Here is a 19,502-nt window from a genome sequence, read left to right as displayed (position 1 = left end):
TATTATTATATATATATTTTTAAATTTAATTTAATTTTTTTTTTAATTTACATCCACATTAGTTAGCATATAGTGCAACAATGATTTCAGGAGTAGATTCCTTAGTGCCCCTTACCCATTCAGCCCATCCCCCCTCCCACAACCTCTCCCATAACCCTCAGTTTGTTCTCCATATTTATGAGTCTCTTCTGTTTTGTCCCCCTCCCTGTTTTTATATTATTTTTGTTTCCCTTCCCTTATGTTCATCTGTTTTGTCTCTTAAAGTCTTCATGTGAATGAAGTCATAGGATTTTTGTCTTTCTCTGACTAATTTCACTCAGCATAATACCCTCCGGTTCCATCCATGTATTTGCAAATAGCAACAAATCATTCTTTTTGATTGCTGAGTAATACTCCATTGTATATATATATATATATACCACATCTTCTTCATCCATTCATCCATCAGTGGACATTTGGGCTCTTTCCATACTTTGGCTATTGTTGATAGTGCTGCTATAAACATGGGGGTGCATGTGTCCCTTTGAAACAGCACACCTGTATCCTGTGGAAAAATGCCTAGTAGTGCAATTGCTGGGTCGGAGGGTAGTTCTATTTTTAGTTTTTTGAGGAGCCTCCATACTTCTTTCTGGAGTGGCTGCACCAGCTTGCATTCCCATATTCTTCTATTTTTAATGTATATTTATTTATTCTGAGAGAAAGAGAGAGAGAGAGAGAGAGAGAGAGAGAACGAGCACAGGGGAGGGGCAGATGGGGATGGAGAGAGAGAATCCCAAGTAGGCTCTGTGCTGTCAGCCCAGAGTCCGATGTGGGACTGGATCACACAAACCGTGAAATTATGATATGAGACGAGATCGAGAGTCAGAGGCTTAATGACTGAGCCATCCAGGTGCCCCCTCCCCTTTTAATGTTTATTTATTGGCCACATTAAAAAAATGTTTATTTTTGATAGAGCATGCAGTGGGGAGGGGCAGAGAGAGGGAGAAAGAGAATCCCAAACAGGTTCCACACTTTCAGCACAAAGCCCAATGCATGGCTTAAACTCATGAGTTGTGGGAGCATGACCTGAGCCAAAACCAAGAGTTAGACATGTAACCAACTGAGCCACCCAGGTGCCCCACCACATTTTGTTTAATATTGTCTTAAGGATGGAAATGCAAATAATCTAATACCAAACCTGGAGAAAAGAAGGAGGTAGGAGAAATAACTAGTGCACTGGGTGACAGGACTGGATTCCTAAAGATTTCAATAGGCCAGAATGACATACAGAATTTATTATATAAAGATAAAATTTATCAAGGACAAAGATAAAGTCCTACCTTTGGGTTCAGCATTCACCTTCCCAAGAATGGAATAAGAAAGACATGGGTTGGGATGCCTGGCTAACTCAGTTGGTAGAACATGCAACTCTTGATCTTTTGGTTGTAAGTTCAAGCCCCACATTGGGTGTAGAGACTACTTAAAAAATAAAAAGTCTTGGGGTGCCTGGGTGGCTCAGTTGGTTAAGCGGCCGACTTCGGCTCAGGTCATGATCTCGCGGTCCGTGATTTCGAGCCCCGCGTCGGGCTCTGTGCTGACCGCTCAGAGCCTGGAGCCTGTTTCGGATTCTGTGTCTCCCTCTCTCTCTGACCCTCCCCCATTCATGCTCTGTCTCTCTCTGTCTCAAAAATAAATAAACGTTAAAAAAAAATAAAAATAAAAAATCTTAAGAAAGAAAGAAAGACATGGGTTAATGGTATATGTGATAAATACTTTAAGCTTTAGACGTTTATGAATGAGATATGAATTAAGTGTAAGGGGGATTAGAAATAAAAGGTCTTGAATTCTGATTTCAGTTCTGTTGACTGGCTGTGTAACCAAGATTAAGGTTCTTTGCCTCTTTTAAGCTTCAGTTTGCCAGTTATTAAGTATGTAGCATTTTTACAGTACTAGTAATTATAAAATACTATGTGTTTACTGGTACTGATAGCTGAAGAAACATAAAAGCAAAGCTAATTGAGTCTTATATTAAGAAAAAAAACATTCAGTTCTGGATACTTGAAGAGATCTTGATACTATGTGATTTCATTAAGAATAAGAAATGGGAGAGGAAGGGGCGCCTGGGTGGCTCAGTCAGTTAAGCATCTGACTCTTGATTTTGGCTCAGGTCATGATCTCGTGGTTTGTGGGATCGAGCCTCCGCGTCAGGCTCTGCACTGACAGCATGGACCCTGCTTGGGATTCTCTCTCTCCTTTTCTCCATCTGTCTCAAAATAAACATTTAAAAAAGAAATGGAAGAAGAAGAAATTCACAGTTGGAAACCCCATTTAGCTTTAAATTTCTGAATGGTTGGTATATAAACTAGGTTAGGTTATGCGTTTATTTTTTGCCCTTGAGCACATAATTCAGGGCAGTAGGGAAAGCTTCAGGTTAACAGACTTTTGCTTAGGGTAAAAAGAAGCTTTTGAACCATTAAAACTGTGTAAAATGAAATGAATGGAATGAAGTACCTTATTGATTCCCTAAAGATGTGCAAGTAGAGTGTGGGGCAACCCCTTATTTTTGGAATGTTGTAGAGGGCATTCATGCCTCCAGTAAAGGTCTGCTCAAGGCAATTTCCAAGGCATTTTCTAGCTCTAAGATTCCAGGTTCTGTAATATGAGAATAATGATTCCTCTCAGTTATTGTGATGAATAAGTAAGGCCACACATGTAAAAATGTCTTGAATGTTGCATGGGACACAATGAATACTCACTAAATGTTCTTTGTGATATCTATAAAAATGATCCTTGTCCTGGCCTGGTACAAGTGAAATAATAAAGATAAAAATACCCTTCAACTCCATTACAAGAATAGGAGGTGCAGAAATCTGTATCTGGTATCTGGCAGGGCACAGTTGGGGCATTTTGCTTCAGTGTGTTCATTTACACAGGTTTTGGCTTTTTAGCTTTTTTTCCCCCCCAAGTGGCAAAGGGCCTGACTTACTTGCATATGGAATAGATAGATTTGCTTTGCTGTGGCCACAGAATGTGATGATTAGATTCTTAGACTTGGGGGTTCTAGCCCTAACTCCCATACTTGGTGACTGGGTGACCTCATAAGCTTCAGTTTCCTCTTCAGTAAAATAAGGTACTTTATATTTTATGATTCAGCACAATAACATGTTAAGTGCCTGACACAGGGCCTGGTACCCAAGTGGTCAGTTAACAATAATTTCTCCTGTTTCTGTGATCTTTTCCCACATGTTGTGAGGGGAGTTTGTCAAATGCTTCCTTGAAGGGCTTCAGGGTTCGCTGGGAGAGAGCCTTTCTCCTGTACCTTTGAGAGGCTTCCTTCTGAATTAGTTCCTGGTCTGTGGCATAGACCAATGCTGTTTTATAGAAACAGAATATGGCAGGAAGAATAGCTGTGGCCAGAGAGAGAAGCCGTCATAGGACTCAAAGGGAATCTAGTCTCTTTGTGCCCTCAGTGGAGAATTATTCCCACCTTGTCTTTGATCTCATTGTGGCCTTTTAAACTCTGATGAGAAGGACAAGAACAAGCAGTGTCACAAGGTATAAGCAGATGCTTAACAGGTCTGTATTGGATTGTTGCTCAGTGGGTCCTTTGCTCTGGATCCAGATGCTGCACAGAGTACCATACGAATGCTTTCTAAAGAGGCTACTGAACTCCAATTCTGATACTAGCAGATGAGGGTCGTCAACTCATAAATGGACAAGTTACTTAACTTTTTTTTGAGATCTCCATTCTCTCAATTACAAAAGGATGATTGCACTTGTATCCACCTTTGGGATTATGAGAATTATGTGACACAGCACAAACCACAGTGCTTAGTTGTGGTCGGTGTTCAGTGAAATCATATCCATGAAGAAAGGGATGGTATGGTTCTTCTAGAAATTGATTAATTATAACTCTTTTTAAGTCTATTCTGATAGAGTTCTGGTTTATATTTTTTTTTAATTTTTTTTTTAATGTTTATTTATTTTTGAGACAGAGACAGAGCATGAACAGCGGATGGTCAGAGAGAGAGGGAGACACAGAATCGGAAGCAAGCTCCAGGCTCCGAGCTGTCAGCACAGAGCCCGACGCGGGGCTCGAACTCACAGACCGTGAGATCATGACCTGAGCCAAAGTCGGCCGCTTAACCGACTGAGCCACCCAGGCACCCCTGGTTTACATTTTAATGTGTGTTTATGTATGATATATATCATATATGTGATAGAATGTGATATCATGCATATGTAAATTTAATATTGAAGGTTTGAATTTAAAGTGAGAAAATTTAGGTCCTCTGTATCCAGTCATGATTTTTTCACAGTATTCTATGTTCTGTTTCTAAGCCCTTTCAGCAACTCAAGCCCAGCACTCTAGGGAATCCCATCCCACACATAGTACTATTGTCCTATCATTCATTTTGCCTTTTTGGCTTTTCCTGGTTTGGTTTTTAAATTTTCTGTTGTAACTTTACTCTAATGTTTACCTTGAATTTCTTTTGCATTTTTAAAAGAGGAAAAGATAGGGCGCCTGGGTGGCTCAGTCAATTTAGCATCCGACTTTAGCTCAGGTCATGATCTCACGGTTCGTGAGTTCGAGCCTTGCATCAGGCTCTGTGCTGACAGCTCAGAGCCTGGAGCCTGCTTCAGATTCTGTGTGTCCCTCTCTCTCTCTCTGACCCACCCTACTGTGCTCTATCTCTCTGTATCTTAAAAATGAATAAACATTAAAAATTAAAAAAAAAAAGGAAAAGAAAAAGAATACTTATTACACCAGGGCCATTTTTATAGAACCATTTTAACCAAGTTTCTTTTAGCTGCATGTAACAAAAACCCATTTAAGTTAGCTTGACCAATTAAAAAGAAAACAAAGTAGTGTATTCCAAGACATGGGAATGTGAGTTTGTCATGGTATGTCAGTTTGCCCACAGTTAGGAAGTTCATCCAAGCCTTAGAAAAGCTTGGAAAGTTCTGTGGGACCCCTTGGTGGCTCAGTCGGTTAAGTGGCCAACTTTGGCTCAGGTCATGATCTCATGGTTCATGAGTTCAAGTCCCACATCAGGCTCTGTGCTGACAGCTCTGAGCCTGGAGTCTGCTTCGGATTCTGTTTCCCCATCTCTGTCCCTCCTCAGCTTGCACTCTGTCTCTGTCTCTCTCAAAAATAAATAAATGTTAAAGAAAAATGTGAAAAAAGAAAGGCTTAGAAAATTTTGTAATTACAAAATACAGAGTCCTCAAGAACCTAGGTGATTCTTCTTTCCATATCTGTCTTTCTCTATATCCCTAGCCATGTGGTCATGTATCTGATGGTTCTCTCTGCATACCTGCTATTTGCTGTGTTCTTTGGCAAGAGCCTTAATATATGTTTCCCTGTATGGAAAAAATATTGTGTATTAGTTTCCTGTGCTGCTGTTAAAAATTACCACAAACTGGGTGGCTTGAAACAACGGAAATTTATTTTCTCACAGTTAGGGAATCAGAAGTCCAAAAATCATCAGTATCACTGGGTAGAAATGAAGGTGGGCAGAGCCACACTTACTCCAGAGGCTTTAGGGGAGAATTCATTTCTTGCCTCATCCAACTTGTAGTGGCAGCCATTCCTTGTGTCCACCTTCCACCTGTCTTCACATTGCCTTCTCCTCTGTGCACGTGTGCGTGCATGCGTGTGTGTGTCCTCTTCTGCTATATCAAATCCCCCTCTGTCTATATCAAATCTCCCTCTGTCTTTCTCTTTATAAAGACATGTGTGATTGCAAGTAGGGCCCACCTATATAAGCCAGAATAATCTCCCAACCCAAGATCCTTATTTGATCACATCTGCAAAGCCCGCTTTTCCTTACAAAATAAGATTTACAGGTTTCAGGGATTAGGACCTGATATATTTGGGTGGCCATTATCCAGCCTACTACAAATAGGGATCATAAAGACATCTCTAAGTTGGCATGTAATAAAGTTGCCTAAATGCTAGTATCCTTTCTTCTTTACATCTCTCCTACACATACTGCCATTTAACATTCTTTAACATTGCTTTCAAATGCTTTTGTTTTCAGGAATGTTATTATCACATTAAGTGTGGGCCTGTTAGGATAATGATAATAAAAATAGTAGCTGTCATTTATTAAATGTCCATTGCAGCCCAGGCATCGTGCTGAGTATTTTATCTATGATATGTATGTACCATTATAACCCCCATTTTACAGATGAGAGAAACTAGATTCAGATAGATGAAATAACTTAATTTTCCCAAGTTCAGTCAGCTAGTAAGTGTCAGAACTTCAGTAAAATAAGGATCTCCAACTCTAAAGGCTGTGTTCTTAATCATTGTATCTTACCTGTTACTCAGCAGTGAGGTTCAAATCTCTTGGCCCCTGATCAAAACCTTTTTTTGGAGGTTTCTTGCACGTGCTAGCAAGATCTGATATCACAGTTCACCAGAACACCTTTTTTTGTCATATGCTGTTCTTTAGCAGTTGCTTGGTCCTGAGCAAGTGAATTTGAGGGAAGAGGAAGTTAGAGAGCTATATATCCAGCCTGAATTTCCTCTTCGACTAACTTGTTTGTTGCTAGACAGTAAGTTCCTTGACTATCAGGAACATGATGATTTATTTCTGAATACCCAGTATGGAACACAGGGCCTGGACACAGAGTAGAGATTCTGCTAGAACGTAAGCTTCAGCAGGGACTTTTATTCACTGCTGTATCCATGCCTTACAATAGTGCCTAGACTAGAAGAGCTAGCTAGGCTAGCTAGCTAGGCTAGACTAGAAGAGCCTAATATCTGTTGAATGGATGGATGACTGGTTGGTTGGCTGGGCATGGTTAAAACTTCTTCACTGGTTAATAATTACAACTTTGCTTTAATGGATGTATGCCCTATGCTGGGCACTTACATACAGTATCAGTAATCCTTACCTTTCTGCAGAGTAGAAGTAATGGGCTGTGGCTGAGGAACGTTAGGGAGAGGGAGGAGTCGAAGATATCTCCCAAGTATCTGACCTGGATACTGGTCTAAGTCATGATGAAACCCAGGAGGAGGAGCATGAGCATGAGTTATTTTTTAGATGGGCTATATTTGTGTTATCTGCAGGTAGATGTAAGGATCTGTTCCTAAGACAAAGGCTCTAAAGATGCCCCCTGTTTGCCAGTCAGCCTGGAAAGAGTGATATTCTTGATCTGCCCAGAGCAGGGTTGCTTATTTTTTTTTTTTTTAATTTTATTTATTTATTTATTTTTTTAAATTTTTTTTTCAACGTTTTTTTATTTATTTTTGGGACAGAGAGAGACAGAGCATGAACGGGGGAGGGTCAGAGAGAGAGGGAGGCACAGAATCGGAAACAGGCTCCAGGCTCCGAGCCATCAGCCCAGAGCCTGACGCGGGGCTCGAACTCACGGACCGCGAGATCGTGACCTGGCTGAAGTCGGACGCTTACAGGGTTGCTTATTTTAGGACTGCAGGCTTAAAGCCATTATTTCCATGTGTTCTAACTTGAATCTGTTCAGTTTCTGTTCCAGATGATCGGGCTGAACAACGAACCTGTCTCATTTGTGGGGACCGTGCCACAGGATTGCACTATGGAATCATCTCCTGTGAGGGATGCAAAGGGTTTTTCAAGCGGAGCATTTGCAACAAGCGGGTGTATCGGTGCAGTCGTGACAAGAACTGTGTCATGTCTCGGAAGCAGAGGAACAGGTGCCAGTACTGCCGCCTGCTCAAATGCCTCCAGATGGGGATGAATCGGAAGGGTGAGTGGTGCTTGTGGCTCTACTACCCACCCTTCAGCCATCACTGTATCTTAGTGTTAGCTATTAAGCCTTGGCGTTATTTATTTCCCAAGCCTGCACTGTGTGCCAGGTGTTGTACTATGTACTCATAACCCAAAAACGAATCTGGTGTAGCGCCTGCCTACAGGGATTTCCCAGATTCGGTGGGGAGAAAGACTGGTGAGATGTTACAGATTCTGTGAGAATGAATTCACAGGCTCCATTTGGCAAGACCCCAATTAACAATCAAGTCCTAACTGGGATTCATATACTCCACTAGTTCTTCTTTCAGAGCATAGCAGGAAGTAGGAATTTGGGATGAAAAAGTAGGAAGGCAGTATGTCACCTGCATGTGGTATCATTTTGTTTGCTAGAATCATGGTGTACTCAGAGGTTAGGCATGCCCAGAAATCTGCATCCAGGTTTGTGAAGAATGTGGGATTTTGGGGGAAGCTTTCTGAGAGCCATTGGCCTGAGATTACATGAATAAACCAATTTCCTAAGAGGATTAATCCAAGGGGCAGGCTTTAAAGAATGGATTGGTGTGGGGGAAAGCAGAAAGGCTACCTAGAAAATTTTTAGAGTCTGGAAGAAAGGTGTGAAGAATCTGAAGGAGGGGCAGAAAAAGTAATGTTACAGATGGGGAGACGTGGGAGAAGCTTACCTGATAAGAGTTGATAACATACTGGATATTGGGCAGCACCAGAAGTTGAACTTGAAGATTTGGATTAATAGTAACAGCCCTACCAGGAAAAAAAAGTCAGGCTAAAAAGCAGCGTGGGGCGTTGACCTTGGCAGTGCATTATTTGAGGTACCTGTGAAAGACACATACAATGTCCACCAAGGAATGTGGATATGTAGGAACTGAAGTGAAAAGTCCTGCCTTTAAGCAGAAGTTTGTGGAACTGTTTGCAATCAGGTGGTAAAATTTTGTTGGTGGGTAAAAACCACCCAAGGAAAGAACTTGGATACAGAAGAGGAGAGGGCCAGTGTCAGAAACTTTAGGAGCGTTCTCATGGAGGGTGGACAATATAGTATAGTACAGTTCAGTAGAAAGCATGGAGGCAGGGGTTGGTGACAGATCAGTTCTGTGACCTTGGGCAGTTTGCTTTATGTCTGATGGTCAATTATCTTACCTTTAAAATCATGTGATAGTGAGTACTTAACCTTTTGGGAATTCTCTAGAGGATTAAATATGACAACGTATATAAAATACTCAGCGAGGTACTAGGGGTTCATAATAGTAGTGTGTTGGGGCGGGAGTTAGATTTAGTGAACTGTTCAAATTGGTTTTGTCTCATTAATAAGTGCAGACAACCAGATATACTTAACACTGGTTTTTATTTTTGTTTTTTTAAATTATATGTGGGATAAGAAGAATCCTTTAAAAGCTTGCCTATCATGAAGAAAGGTAAGAAAGTTCTAAAAAAAGGGCATTTAGATAAATTTAGGTCATTTATAATTTACTTATAATACTAATATTTATCAGATACTATGTATATCAGAAACTCTTCAGCACTTTCTATGCATTGTCTCATTGAATATGCACAAACCTATTATTAAATATTACCCTCGGTTTATAGATGCAGCTGGGAGAGGTAAAATACCTTACCAGTAGATAAGTTAGTGGTGATTATGTGGATAATAATTACTAAGTTGTAATTCATTATTAATCAGGCAGGGCTGGTACCTAACCGTATAGACAACGTGCTGCTTTACAGCGTCTACCATATGGGCATAGCTACTCGCATGTTGGAATGCCCTGTGTTTACTGCATGATAAACACCTGTAATACAGCATTTAAATTGTTACCAACTTTGTCTGCTATGTGTCTAATCTCCTTTTCTGTCCAGAATTTACTTCCTGTGCCTCAAGCATGCTTTGTATTATCCTGCCTGTGCTCAGGTTCTTTCCTTTAGCTAGCAGTCCTCTCCCTTCCACACTGGCCGTTTCCTCTTACAGAAATGTTTCCCAGCCACCACTGCCAAACAAGTAACATCTTGAAGAGAGAGCCTGTGAGCATCTCCCCACTTTGATCTGATTTGGTGTTGGTCTCCAGTTTTCTCATCTCCCTTTTTTGTCCTCACTGTATTTTCTCAAAGCATATTTATGGTTGGCTTCTTGACTGTTCTCTCTGATGATTCATCCTGCTTATTTAGTTGGAATATGAGACTCTGGACCTTCTAACCAAACTCTCCTGTTTTAGGGAAGAAGCTTAACTTCATAACTCCTATAACCATAGCCAGGAGAAGATGACACAAGGAGTACTGAGGGGTGGGAACTGCCTTCCTTTGTCCCTTTGCATGCATTGCTGGATGGTTTAGTTGCCTTGTGAAGCTGCTTCTCAGAGAGAAACGCTGCCACCTCCTGGTTGGTGCTAAGAAAGCAGCATTTACATTGCAGTTGCCTTTGGAATGTTTTTGGTTGATGGAACTGTTACGTGGAACTGTGGTGTTAGCCATATAATTTTATGCATTTGTCAAAATGTAGAAATATACATCACTAAAGAAGTGAATTTTATGGTATATAAATTTGTTTAAAAGCAACAAGTTTATGGGGGGAAAGATAGAATGTACACTGTGATGAATGAGTCTAACTGGTATTACAGATAAATCACATGGGGAAATGGGGAAGAAAGGAGCTGACCTTGGAAAATAGTGTTTCGACTATATACCATAAGGCTGAAGACAAAAAGAATTGTATACAAACAAAGCTCTCTAGTTTATAAATTTGTTTGTTTCAAGGTTATGGGTTAGGAAGTCTGTCACTACTTTATTTGTATACTGGAGTTGAACAAGCAGGTAAATATATCGTTGATAATGAGAGTCCATTTTCTCACATCAGAGAAAGAAGTTATAAATCAGGAAAGAGGAAGGCAAGAATGAAGCACCAATCTGGTGCAAGATTGGAAGTATCAATATGAACTCATGTTCAGAAAAAATTTTTAGAAGAACCAGATCTTGGTCTCCAAATATCAATAAAAGGAACCAGACTCTTTGAAGGAATGGGTTATTCTAGGGCTGTGGCAGGGAAAATATAAGGCAAGCCTGGAGCATCTGTGGTGCCAGAAAGTTAGAATGTGCTAGCTAGCTAGCTAGCTAGCTATCTTAATGTTTTTATTTCTGAAGGAGAGAGAGAGAGAGCATGAACAGAGGAGGAGCAGAGAGAGAGGGAGACACAGAATCTGAAGCAGGCTCCAGGCTCTGAGCTGTCAGCATAGAGCCCAATGTGGGGCTCGAACTCACGGACCGTGAGATCATGACCTGAGCCTAAGTCAGATCCTTAACCAACTGAGCCACCCAGGCGCGCCAGAATGTGCTATATTTTAAAAAGGAAGGGGCAAGGAGGAAGCATTATCGAAACGTCACAGGAGCTAACCTGAAAGCACTTCCAATAGCCAAAGTTAGAACAGCTTGAGCAACAAAATAACTATACATTAGTTTATAACTCAAAGAATAAAATATCCATGAGTTCCTACTGATAGAACTAACTGAATACAGGAATGACCATTCTTTCTTATAGAAGAATTCTAATTAATAAATGTAGAAGGCATGAAGGAAATAGAAGATCACCATTAAAACACAACAGTAGGGGCGCCTGGGTGGCTCAGTGGGTTGACCATCTGACTTCGGCTCAGGTCATGATCTCGCGGTCTGTGAGTTCAAGCCCCGTGTCAGGCTCTGTGCTGGCAGCTCAGAGCCTGGAGCCTGCTTCTGATTCTGTGTCTCCCTCTCTCTCTGCCCCTCCCCCACTCATGCTCTGTCTCAGAAATAAATAAACATTAAAAAAATTTTTTCTTAAACACAACAGTAATAATTGCTGCAGGCAGTATCCATTTATGGATGCTAAAATAGAGAGCATAGTTTTAAATAGAAACAGAGTATTTGCATAGCCCCAGAATATTTAGTAATTACAAAGGGGAAAGTAATAAGTTTCAGTAGAGAATTCTGACAGATACCATTTTAGCCAAGCAAGGTCAGTATCACCAGTATATTTACACATATACCCCCCTGATATTCTACAGTAGGGGCACAGATACACATATATACACCCAGGGATGGATCATTCCCAATCTACTTATGGGAAAACAGGGCAACCCAAATTGAAAGACATTCTTCAAAATACCTGACATACAGAATACTCTCCAAAAGTATCATTGTCACAAAAGACAAGGCAAGACTAAGAATGATTGGAGGAAACTACGGAGACATGACAACTGTATGCAGTATGGGATCCTAGATTGGATTCTGGAACAGAAGGGAACATGATTGGGGAAATCTGAATAAAGTTTATATTTTGGTCAATCATACTATGCCAAAGTTAATTTCTTAGTTTTGATGAATAGTCTGTGGTTTGTAAGATGTTAACAGACAGGGAAGCTGGGTATAGAGTATATAGGGTTTCTATGTACTAGTTTTTTTTGCAACTCTTTTGTTAAGTCTAAACTTACTTCAAAATTTGAAAACTTAAGTGTTCAAAAAAACTCAACCGCCATGTATGAGCCAGCCCTCTCTTGTCCCCTGTCTCTAAACATAGATATCTCTTCATATATGGAATTTGACTGGTCAGGAAATTAATTAGCAAAGCAGTGAGGGAAATTTAAATAAGGATAGTGAGTGGAGGCTGGGCCCCATCTGTCCCTCTTCACTACCCAGCCCATTACCTCCCAAGCATTACCTCCTCACCCATCTTGCAGCCTTCAGGATAAATTCTGGCTTTTCAGAGTGATTTTCAAAGCCCCTCTGACTCTAGCATCAGCCACTTCCTCCCTTCCCTTCTCCCTCTGCTGCTCCCCACACAATTCACATTCCCCATGTAGTTTCATCGTCCCTAGAATGGTTTATCCCCATCTCCTCACCTGGTTATGTATACTTTTCTTTGGAGGCTAAGCTTTTGTTTGTAACATCCTCTAAGCAGCTTTCTCTGATACCACCTCTCACCGGAAAGATGACCCTCCTTGACTTCCACAGCCCCTTTTGCCCTCCGCCGTAGCCCCGATCATCTTGTGCTATCTTTGTCTCTTAACTTCTCTGTTTCCACCATTTAGACAGTGTGCCCCTTAAGGGCCATGGCCAAGTCCCGCTTAGGTAAGATGCTTTCTGGTTTGGTGGATTTACTCTGGTAGGGGGACCAGGGCACAAAACAGGATGGGGGAAATATTGTTAGTCTCATCGGAGGAAAGAGGAAGTTACACTGAGCCTTATGAGAAAATTTATGTCAGTTAAGAATCGTGAAAAAAAAATTATGTGAGAAAATTCAGAATTCCCTAACTTTGTTGTCTCATAACTCATTAGTTAACTGGTTAAAAAGTAAAAAGGTTAAGGAAAACTTGGAGAAGGTGATGTGGGTAGAATGGCATTGTGAGAATAAACCTGTGGCATTGCCATACTGCTTTATCAGGATAAAAATGGAGCGCTGAGAAATCTCAAGGAAAGAATAATTGAGCAGAATCTTGAAGGCATAGAAGTTCAAGCTCTTTATAAAATTAAACAGCTATTATTTGCTTATGATTTTATTTATTTATGATTTTATTTTTAAGTAATCACACATAACATGGGGTTTGAACTTGCAACCCCAGGATCAAGAGTTGCATGCTCCACTGACTGAGCCAGCCAGGAGCCCCTTAAGAGCTTTTTAAAAACCACTCCCCTCTTCCTTCTCTTCAAGAAGGAGAAAGAGAGAGGGAAGGGAAGGGGAAGAGAGAAAGAGAAAGAAAGGAAGTAAGGAGGCTGGGAGAGGAAGAGGGAGCAGAGGAGAGGGAGAGAGAGAAAGTGTGTGTGTTTGTATGTATTTTCTTAACTCTTTGGGAGGAAGTTACAGACATCATTCTTCTTTGTTTCTAACATGACCACAGTACTGTTATCAAAACCAGGAAGGACGTCTGGGTGGCTCAGTCGGTTGAGCATCCAAGTCTTAATTTTGGCTCAGGTCATGATCCCAGGGTCGTGGGATTAAGCCCCATGTAGGGCTCCTTGCTGAGCATGTAGCCTGCTTAAGATTCTTTCTCTGCCTCTGAACTCACTCACACTCTCTCTCTAAAAATAATAATTTTTAAAGAATAATAAAAAATTTTAATATGGCATAATACTATTATCTGATTAGCAAATCTTATTCAAATTTCACCACTTATTTCAGTGTCCTTTATAGCAAGGTGTTTTTTGTAATATAGGAGCCAATCCAGGATCGTGTATTACATTTAGCTTTTGTGTCTCTTCAGTCTCCTTTACTTATTTATTTTTTTAATGTTTATTTATTTTTGAGAGAGTGGTGGGGGGAGGGGCAGAGAGAGAGGGAAACACAGAATCCGAAGCAGGCTCCAGGCTCTGAGCTGTCGACACCGAGCCCAATACAGGGCTTGAACTCACGGACTGCAAGATCATGACCTGAGCCGAAGTCAGATGCTTAACTGACTGAGCCACCCACGCACCCTCTTCAGTCTCCTTTAATCTGAAAGGGTTCCTCAGTCTTATTTTGTCTTGAATAACATTGCCAATTTTGAAGAAAACAAGTAGAATATTCCTCAACTTGGGTTTTTCAGTTTCCTCACGATTACGTTAGGTCATGCATTTTTGGCAAGAATGCCACAAAAGCGATGATGTGTCCTTTTCATGCATCATATCAGGGGGGCATGGTGTACTTTGTCCCATTATTGGTCATGTTAACTTGAATCACTTGGTTGAGGTGGTGTCACTTGAGTAAGGTGATGCTGCTAGATTTTCCCACCAGAAAGTTATTTTCTGAGTAGAGGCAACAATATGTAAACAGGAAAAGCTGTGTAAAGCAGCATGGTATGTTCAAGGACTAACAAATAGTTCTCTGTAGTTACAGTGTAAATTTTGTGACAAGAGATGAAGATGGGGAACCCCAGAGGAACCAGATCATAGGAGTGTCTTAAATGCCAAGCTGGCAAGCTGGGATTTAGCTCATAGACCAAAGGGAGCCACCAGTGGGTTTTGATGTAGTTAACTTTGTGTCTTACTCGTCTTTCTGCTTCTGGGTTTGGGTTGGCTGCCCAGGCCTAAGTGAAGAATGATAGGTATGTGAGTTCCAGAACAGAAAAAGGCTTTGTGCTTCTTTTGAGCAGAGATAGGAGAACCATAGCTGCTGCCATTCTTGGGCTTGGGACAAGAAGTGGAGCAAAATCCATTCCTGTTATATCTGGAAGCCCTTTGTTTTTATTTTTTTAAATCAGTATCAGTTCACCACAAGAAAGATTCTCAGCCCTGTTGAGAAACTTGCTCTTAGCTCAGTGTAACATCAAGGAGCAAGCACAGCTTTAGAATCAGAAGACCTAAACTGAAATCTCAGCTCTGTCAGTTCTTCCCTGAGTAGCCTTGAACAAGTCCCTTTTCCTCTGTGAGCTTCAGGTGTTTTCATCTCTAAACTACGTAGGATTGGGGCGCCTGGGTGGCTCAGTTGGTTAAGCGTCCGACTTCGGCTCAGGTCATGATCTCACAGTTCGTGGGTTCGAGCCCCGCATCAGGCTCTGTGCTGACAGCTCAGAGCCTGGAGCCTGCTTCGGATTCTGTGTCTCCCTCTCTCTCTGCCCCTCTCCCACTCTCTCTCTCTGTCTCAAAAATAAACATTAAAAATTTTTTTTTTTCAAATTACTAAGATAGTAATAATTAGGGCACCTTCCAAGGTTGTTGTGAGGATCATATGTGATACCATATATGTGGGTACATTAGAAGCTTTAAAATATGATCCAAGTTCTTGTTTTAAAAGAGGCACTGTGACGCATTCTATTATTTCACACACTTCAGGTAGTTTCATGCCATCTTGACAAATTTTACCATCTTTGATCAAACCAGTATTAATGTTTATATTCTTCTTTAAATCAAATTTTTTTATTTGTGTTTTTTATATATTATTTTGAGAGAGAGCAAGAGAGCGAGTCAGCATGAACAGGGGAGGGGCAGAGAGAAAGAGGGAGAGATAGGATCCCAAGCAGTCTCTGTGATGTCAGTGCAGAGCCTGATGCGGGGCTCGATCTCACAAATCATGAGATCATGACCTGAGCTGAAATCAAGAGTTGGACACTTAACTGACTGAGCCACCCCAGTGCCCCAAATCAAAAAATTTTTTAAAATCAAAGTTAATTTTCCAAGGGAATTTTTATCATCTCAGTGAATGGAAAATCAGTATTTTTTTAGTGCCTATTAAGATACATGTATAATTGAGAGTTTATCTATGCACCACCTAAAATTTTGTTTCTCCCAATGGTATGCAGGTACAATGGGAAAAACTAGTTGTGGAAAGAAATTTGGGCTTAGTCTAATAGTTTGGGTGCCATCCTTAATTCTTCTGCTGTCTAGTTTCTGTTGCCATAAGCAAAATACTTCATTTTTCTGAACCTTAGATTCATCTGTTCAGTGGGAGCAATACTAGTACTTTCCTCATGGGTTGTTTTACCCAGGATAGTACCTAAAACACAGTAGATGTCCATCATGTGTGAGTTTCCTTAGTCCAGGTGGGGTTGAGGGACAACATAAGCTTTTAAGTATCAGAACAAAATATTGGTGAGATGTAAATCTTTAAGACTTGTGGCCCTCTAAACGAAAAGAAAAACATATGGAGTTCCTTCCTCACCTACAAGACAACTAAAATGTGTTTGGTACTGGATCTGCCAATGATCTTTATTCTGTGAGCTGAAGCAAAGACATGGAGAACTCAGTATTGGAAATAGAAGTGTGTGAACACTGTCACTGACCCTGGAACAGCAGAAAAGGAATTTTAAGGAATTTTAGAACTTGAAATTAGGTTGAAAGATTGCTCCCAGACAAAAACTAGGATGCATCTGGCTCTAATACAGGCTGTGTATGTTTCCCACTCCAAATTCACAGCAGCCTTGTAAAGCAGACTACGTTGCCTCCATTTTCCTGATGAAGATGTTAAGGCTCCAGCAAAGCTGAGAATGGATCCTTGGTGTTTTAGCTACGGTGTTTGTAGAAAAGAGGCTGGATAGAGGGAAGGATTAGTTACTAAGTACCTACTTTATGTGCCAGGCCTTATGCTTGATGTTTTAGCTATGTTATTTTATATGTAATCCCCACAATACCCAGTATGATAGGTTCCAGTAGCCCCTCTATTCTTTAGTAAACTGAGGTTCAGAGAGGTGAAGAAACTTGTGTGTAATTACATAGACCAGGCAAAAACAGGATTTAGACCCAACTTTGTCTAATTCTGAACTGTGTAATTTTTTAAGGATACCGAGAATGATATCTGCTTTAAGGAAAATGAACTGAGTGTTAGGCTTGGAACCCTCAATCCTGCCCCAAGGACTTTCTAGATTCTTAATATTATTTTTTTTGAAAGCAGGTATATTATTTTACACACACACACACATACACACAGCAAAGCTTACTCACACATGATGCTGTTAGCTTACTTCTGTTGTTAACATTGCCTCACACACACACACATACACACAGCAAAGCTTACTCACACATGATGCTGTTAGCTTACTTCTGTTGTTAACATTGCCTCCTCCAAGCCAACCTTCACAGTGGCCATCGTAAAGATTTTTTGAAAATGCCAACCTGACCACATCCATCCTCTGCATTCCATCTCATCCTCAGCTTCCTCTGCTAAAGTCCATATTCCTACCCTGCCGTTAAAGGCTATCGGTGATTGGGCCCCACTTGGCCTCTCCAACCTCCAACTTCACCTCTTACTACTCTACTCACATGCACACGCACACACAAGCTTTAGCCAGGATGAACCACTTGGAAATTACCAGAAAGAATACTCCATGCTTACTTTCAACTTGAAGCTTTTCTGTGTACTGTTCACTCACCCTTTTACTGCTTGTGTAAATCCTATTCATCCTTTAAGACTCAGTTCAGAAGTCATCTTTGCCAGAAAGTTTTGCCAGATACCATAGTGTTTCTATAATTATAGATCAGAAGTTTCTCTTCTGTGCCCCCATATTAAGTGCTCCATAAACAGTAATGGCAATAGTATTAGTAGCTATTATGCCTAATAACACTGGTACTATTTAAAGGGTGCTTTTTATTGCTAAATAACTTCTTCCTTTTGTGGAATCACCTGAATAAGAAACAATTGCAATGGGAACTCTACTGACTGCTTTTATAGGGAGAAAACAATCAGGTCAAAATTTTGATTAATTAAAAAAAACAAAAAACAAAGAACCTTTTCTCATCCTACACATTAGACTGCAACTTAGCCTGGAAATAAAACAAAATATCTAAAAATGGAAATGTTCTCAGGGTGCCTGAGTGGCTTAGTTGGTTTAAGCATCTCACTCTTTGATTTCAGCTCAGATCAGGATCTCCTGGTTTGTGGGATCGTCTAGCCCTGCATTGGGCTCTGCACTGACAGAGCAGAGCCTACTTGAGATTCTCTCTCCCCCTTTCTCTGCTTCTCTCTCTCTCTCTCTTTCAAAACAAATAAATAATTTTTTTAAATAGAAATATTGTTTCTATCCCTCTCTTTAAATTTACTGAAGCCTTCAGATGCATCATCCTGGTGGGATATTTGTAACTGGGGACTACTAATAAGGCTGTCATCTTTGTTGAAATATTAAACGTATGCATTGTGTACAGTGTGTGTCCATTGCCTTGGGGGTCCAAAAGTATCTGTTGCCTATGAGGTAGCCTAGAATAATGAAAAGAGTATATATACTTTCGGTCTAGAAAGACCTGTTTTTTAATCTTGATTTCACCAATCATTACTTTGTGCTTTGGGCCACATAAGTTCTCTTTTTAAAGTGCCTAGACTTGTGTGAGTATGCTTTGACTGTCTTGGCTTATGTTTCCTTCCAGCAATCAGAGAAGATGGCATGCCCGGAGGCCGGAATAAGAGCATTGGGCCGGTCCAGGTGAGTTCTAGGCCTCACTCTTTGTTATCCATCCTGGAAACCCAGGGCTCCACATGTTCCCATAGCTACTTATCCTTGATCCTCTCATCTCCTGCTGGGGGAGCCATCTTGTTTTCATTCCTGTAAAACTGCTTTTAGAGCCTGGTATGAAAGTACTTTGAAAATCTTAAATATGTAAGATAATTATTTAAAGCTCTTTTTGTGATTCCCTCAACCCTTCCCAAGGATTTCACAGGAAGTCAACTCAATTCTGGTTTTAAACCATCCAGAGAATTTTTTTATGTCATTAAAACAGCCTGGCAGAAATCAGTAAGATTACTTTGCCTTGTTTGTAGAGTAGGAATGATAATACCCATTTAATCTCACAAATATTATTAAGCACTTACTTTGTACAGGTCCTCTGTACTGTGAACTCAGTCTAGTGGAAGAGACAGATGTGTAAACAGACATTCAGAGTACAGTGAGTAGTAACAGGGGATATCTAGGGAGTACAGAAAAGAGGGACTTCTTTTCTGTTTGGATTGGAGCCATTGTTGGGGACTAAAGACATTTAGGGAAGGCTTCCTAGAGAAGGGAAAGTTTCAACTGAGTCTTGAAGGAAAAGGAGGAATTAGTTATGTTGGGAAGGAATGGGGAGTATCTTGTAATACTGCTAGACAGAACAGAATGTAAAAAGACCACAAGATGAATCTTTAAGGAATCACAGGGAGTTTATTCAGTCAGGCTGGAGCACTGGGCACATGTAATGGAGTGGCAGAAGATAAGGCAAATTCCTTGAGTTTGGAATCTGTTCTCTAGAGAGTAGCCTTGAACTCTCTTTGATTATAGTTCCTTAGGTAAAGCCTTTGTAGGACCAGCCTACACCACTTTTTCTTACTTGCCAGCAGAAGAACAACTTTATGAAGGAAGAAAATTGGATCTGTGTGTG

The 19,502-nt window shown here is 40.6% G+C and overlaps 1 protein-coding gene across 6 annotated transcripts in view; it reads left to right on the top strand.

Moving 5' to 3' along the window:
- Window positions 1-19,502, top strand: part of NR6A1 (nuclear receptor subfamily 6 group A member 1) — a 225,550-nt gene that overhangs the window by 185,236 nt on the left and 20,812 nt on the right. For 4 of the 6 annotated variants that reach the window (XM_042911848.1, XM_042911847.1, XM_042911845.1 and 1 more), the window contains 2 exons: window positions 7,474-7,716; window positions 18,519-18,574. In XM_042911848.1, coding sequence (XP_042767782.1) covers window positions 7,474-7,716; window positions 18,519-18,574 — 299 coding nt within the window. Of the gene's footprint in view, window positions 1-7,473; window positions 7,717-9,112; window positions 9,146-18,518; window positions 18,575-19,502 lie in introns of all 6 variants that reach the window. The other 2 variants (XM_042911846.1, XM_042911849.1) reach the window with 1 other exon arrangement.

This window comes from Panthera leo, chromosome D4 (assembly GCF_018350215.1).
Source record: "Panthera leo isolate Ple1 chromosome D4, P.leo_Ple1_pat1.1, whole genome shotgun sequence".
NCBI lineage: Eukaryota > Metazoa > Chordata > Mammalia > Carnivora > Felidae > Panthera > Panthera leo.
Note: the sequence above shows the minus strand (reverse complement) of the source record. Positions and strands in the feature narration are given on the sequence as shown.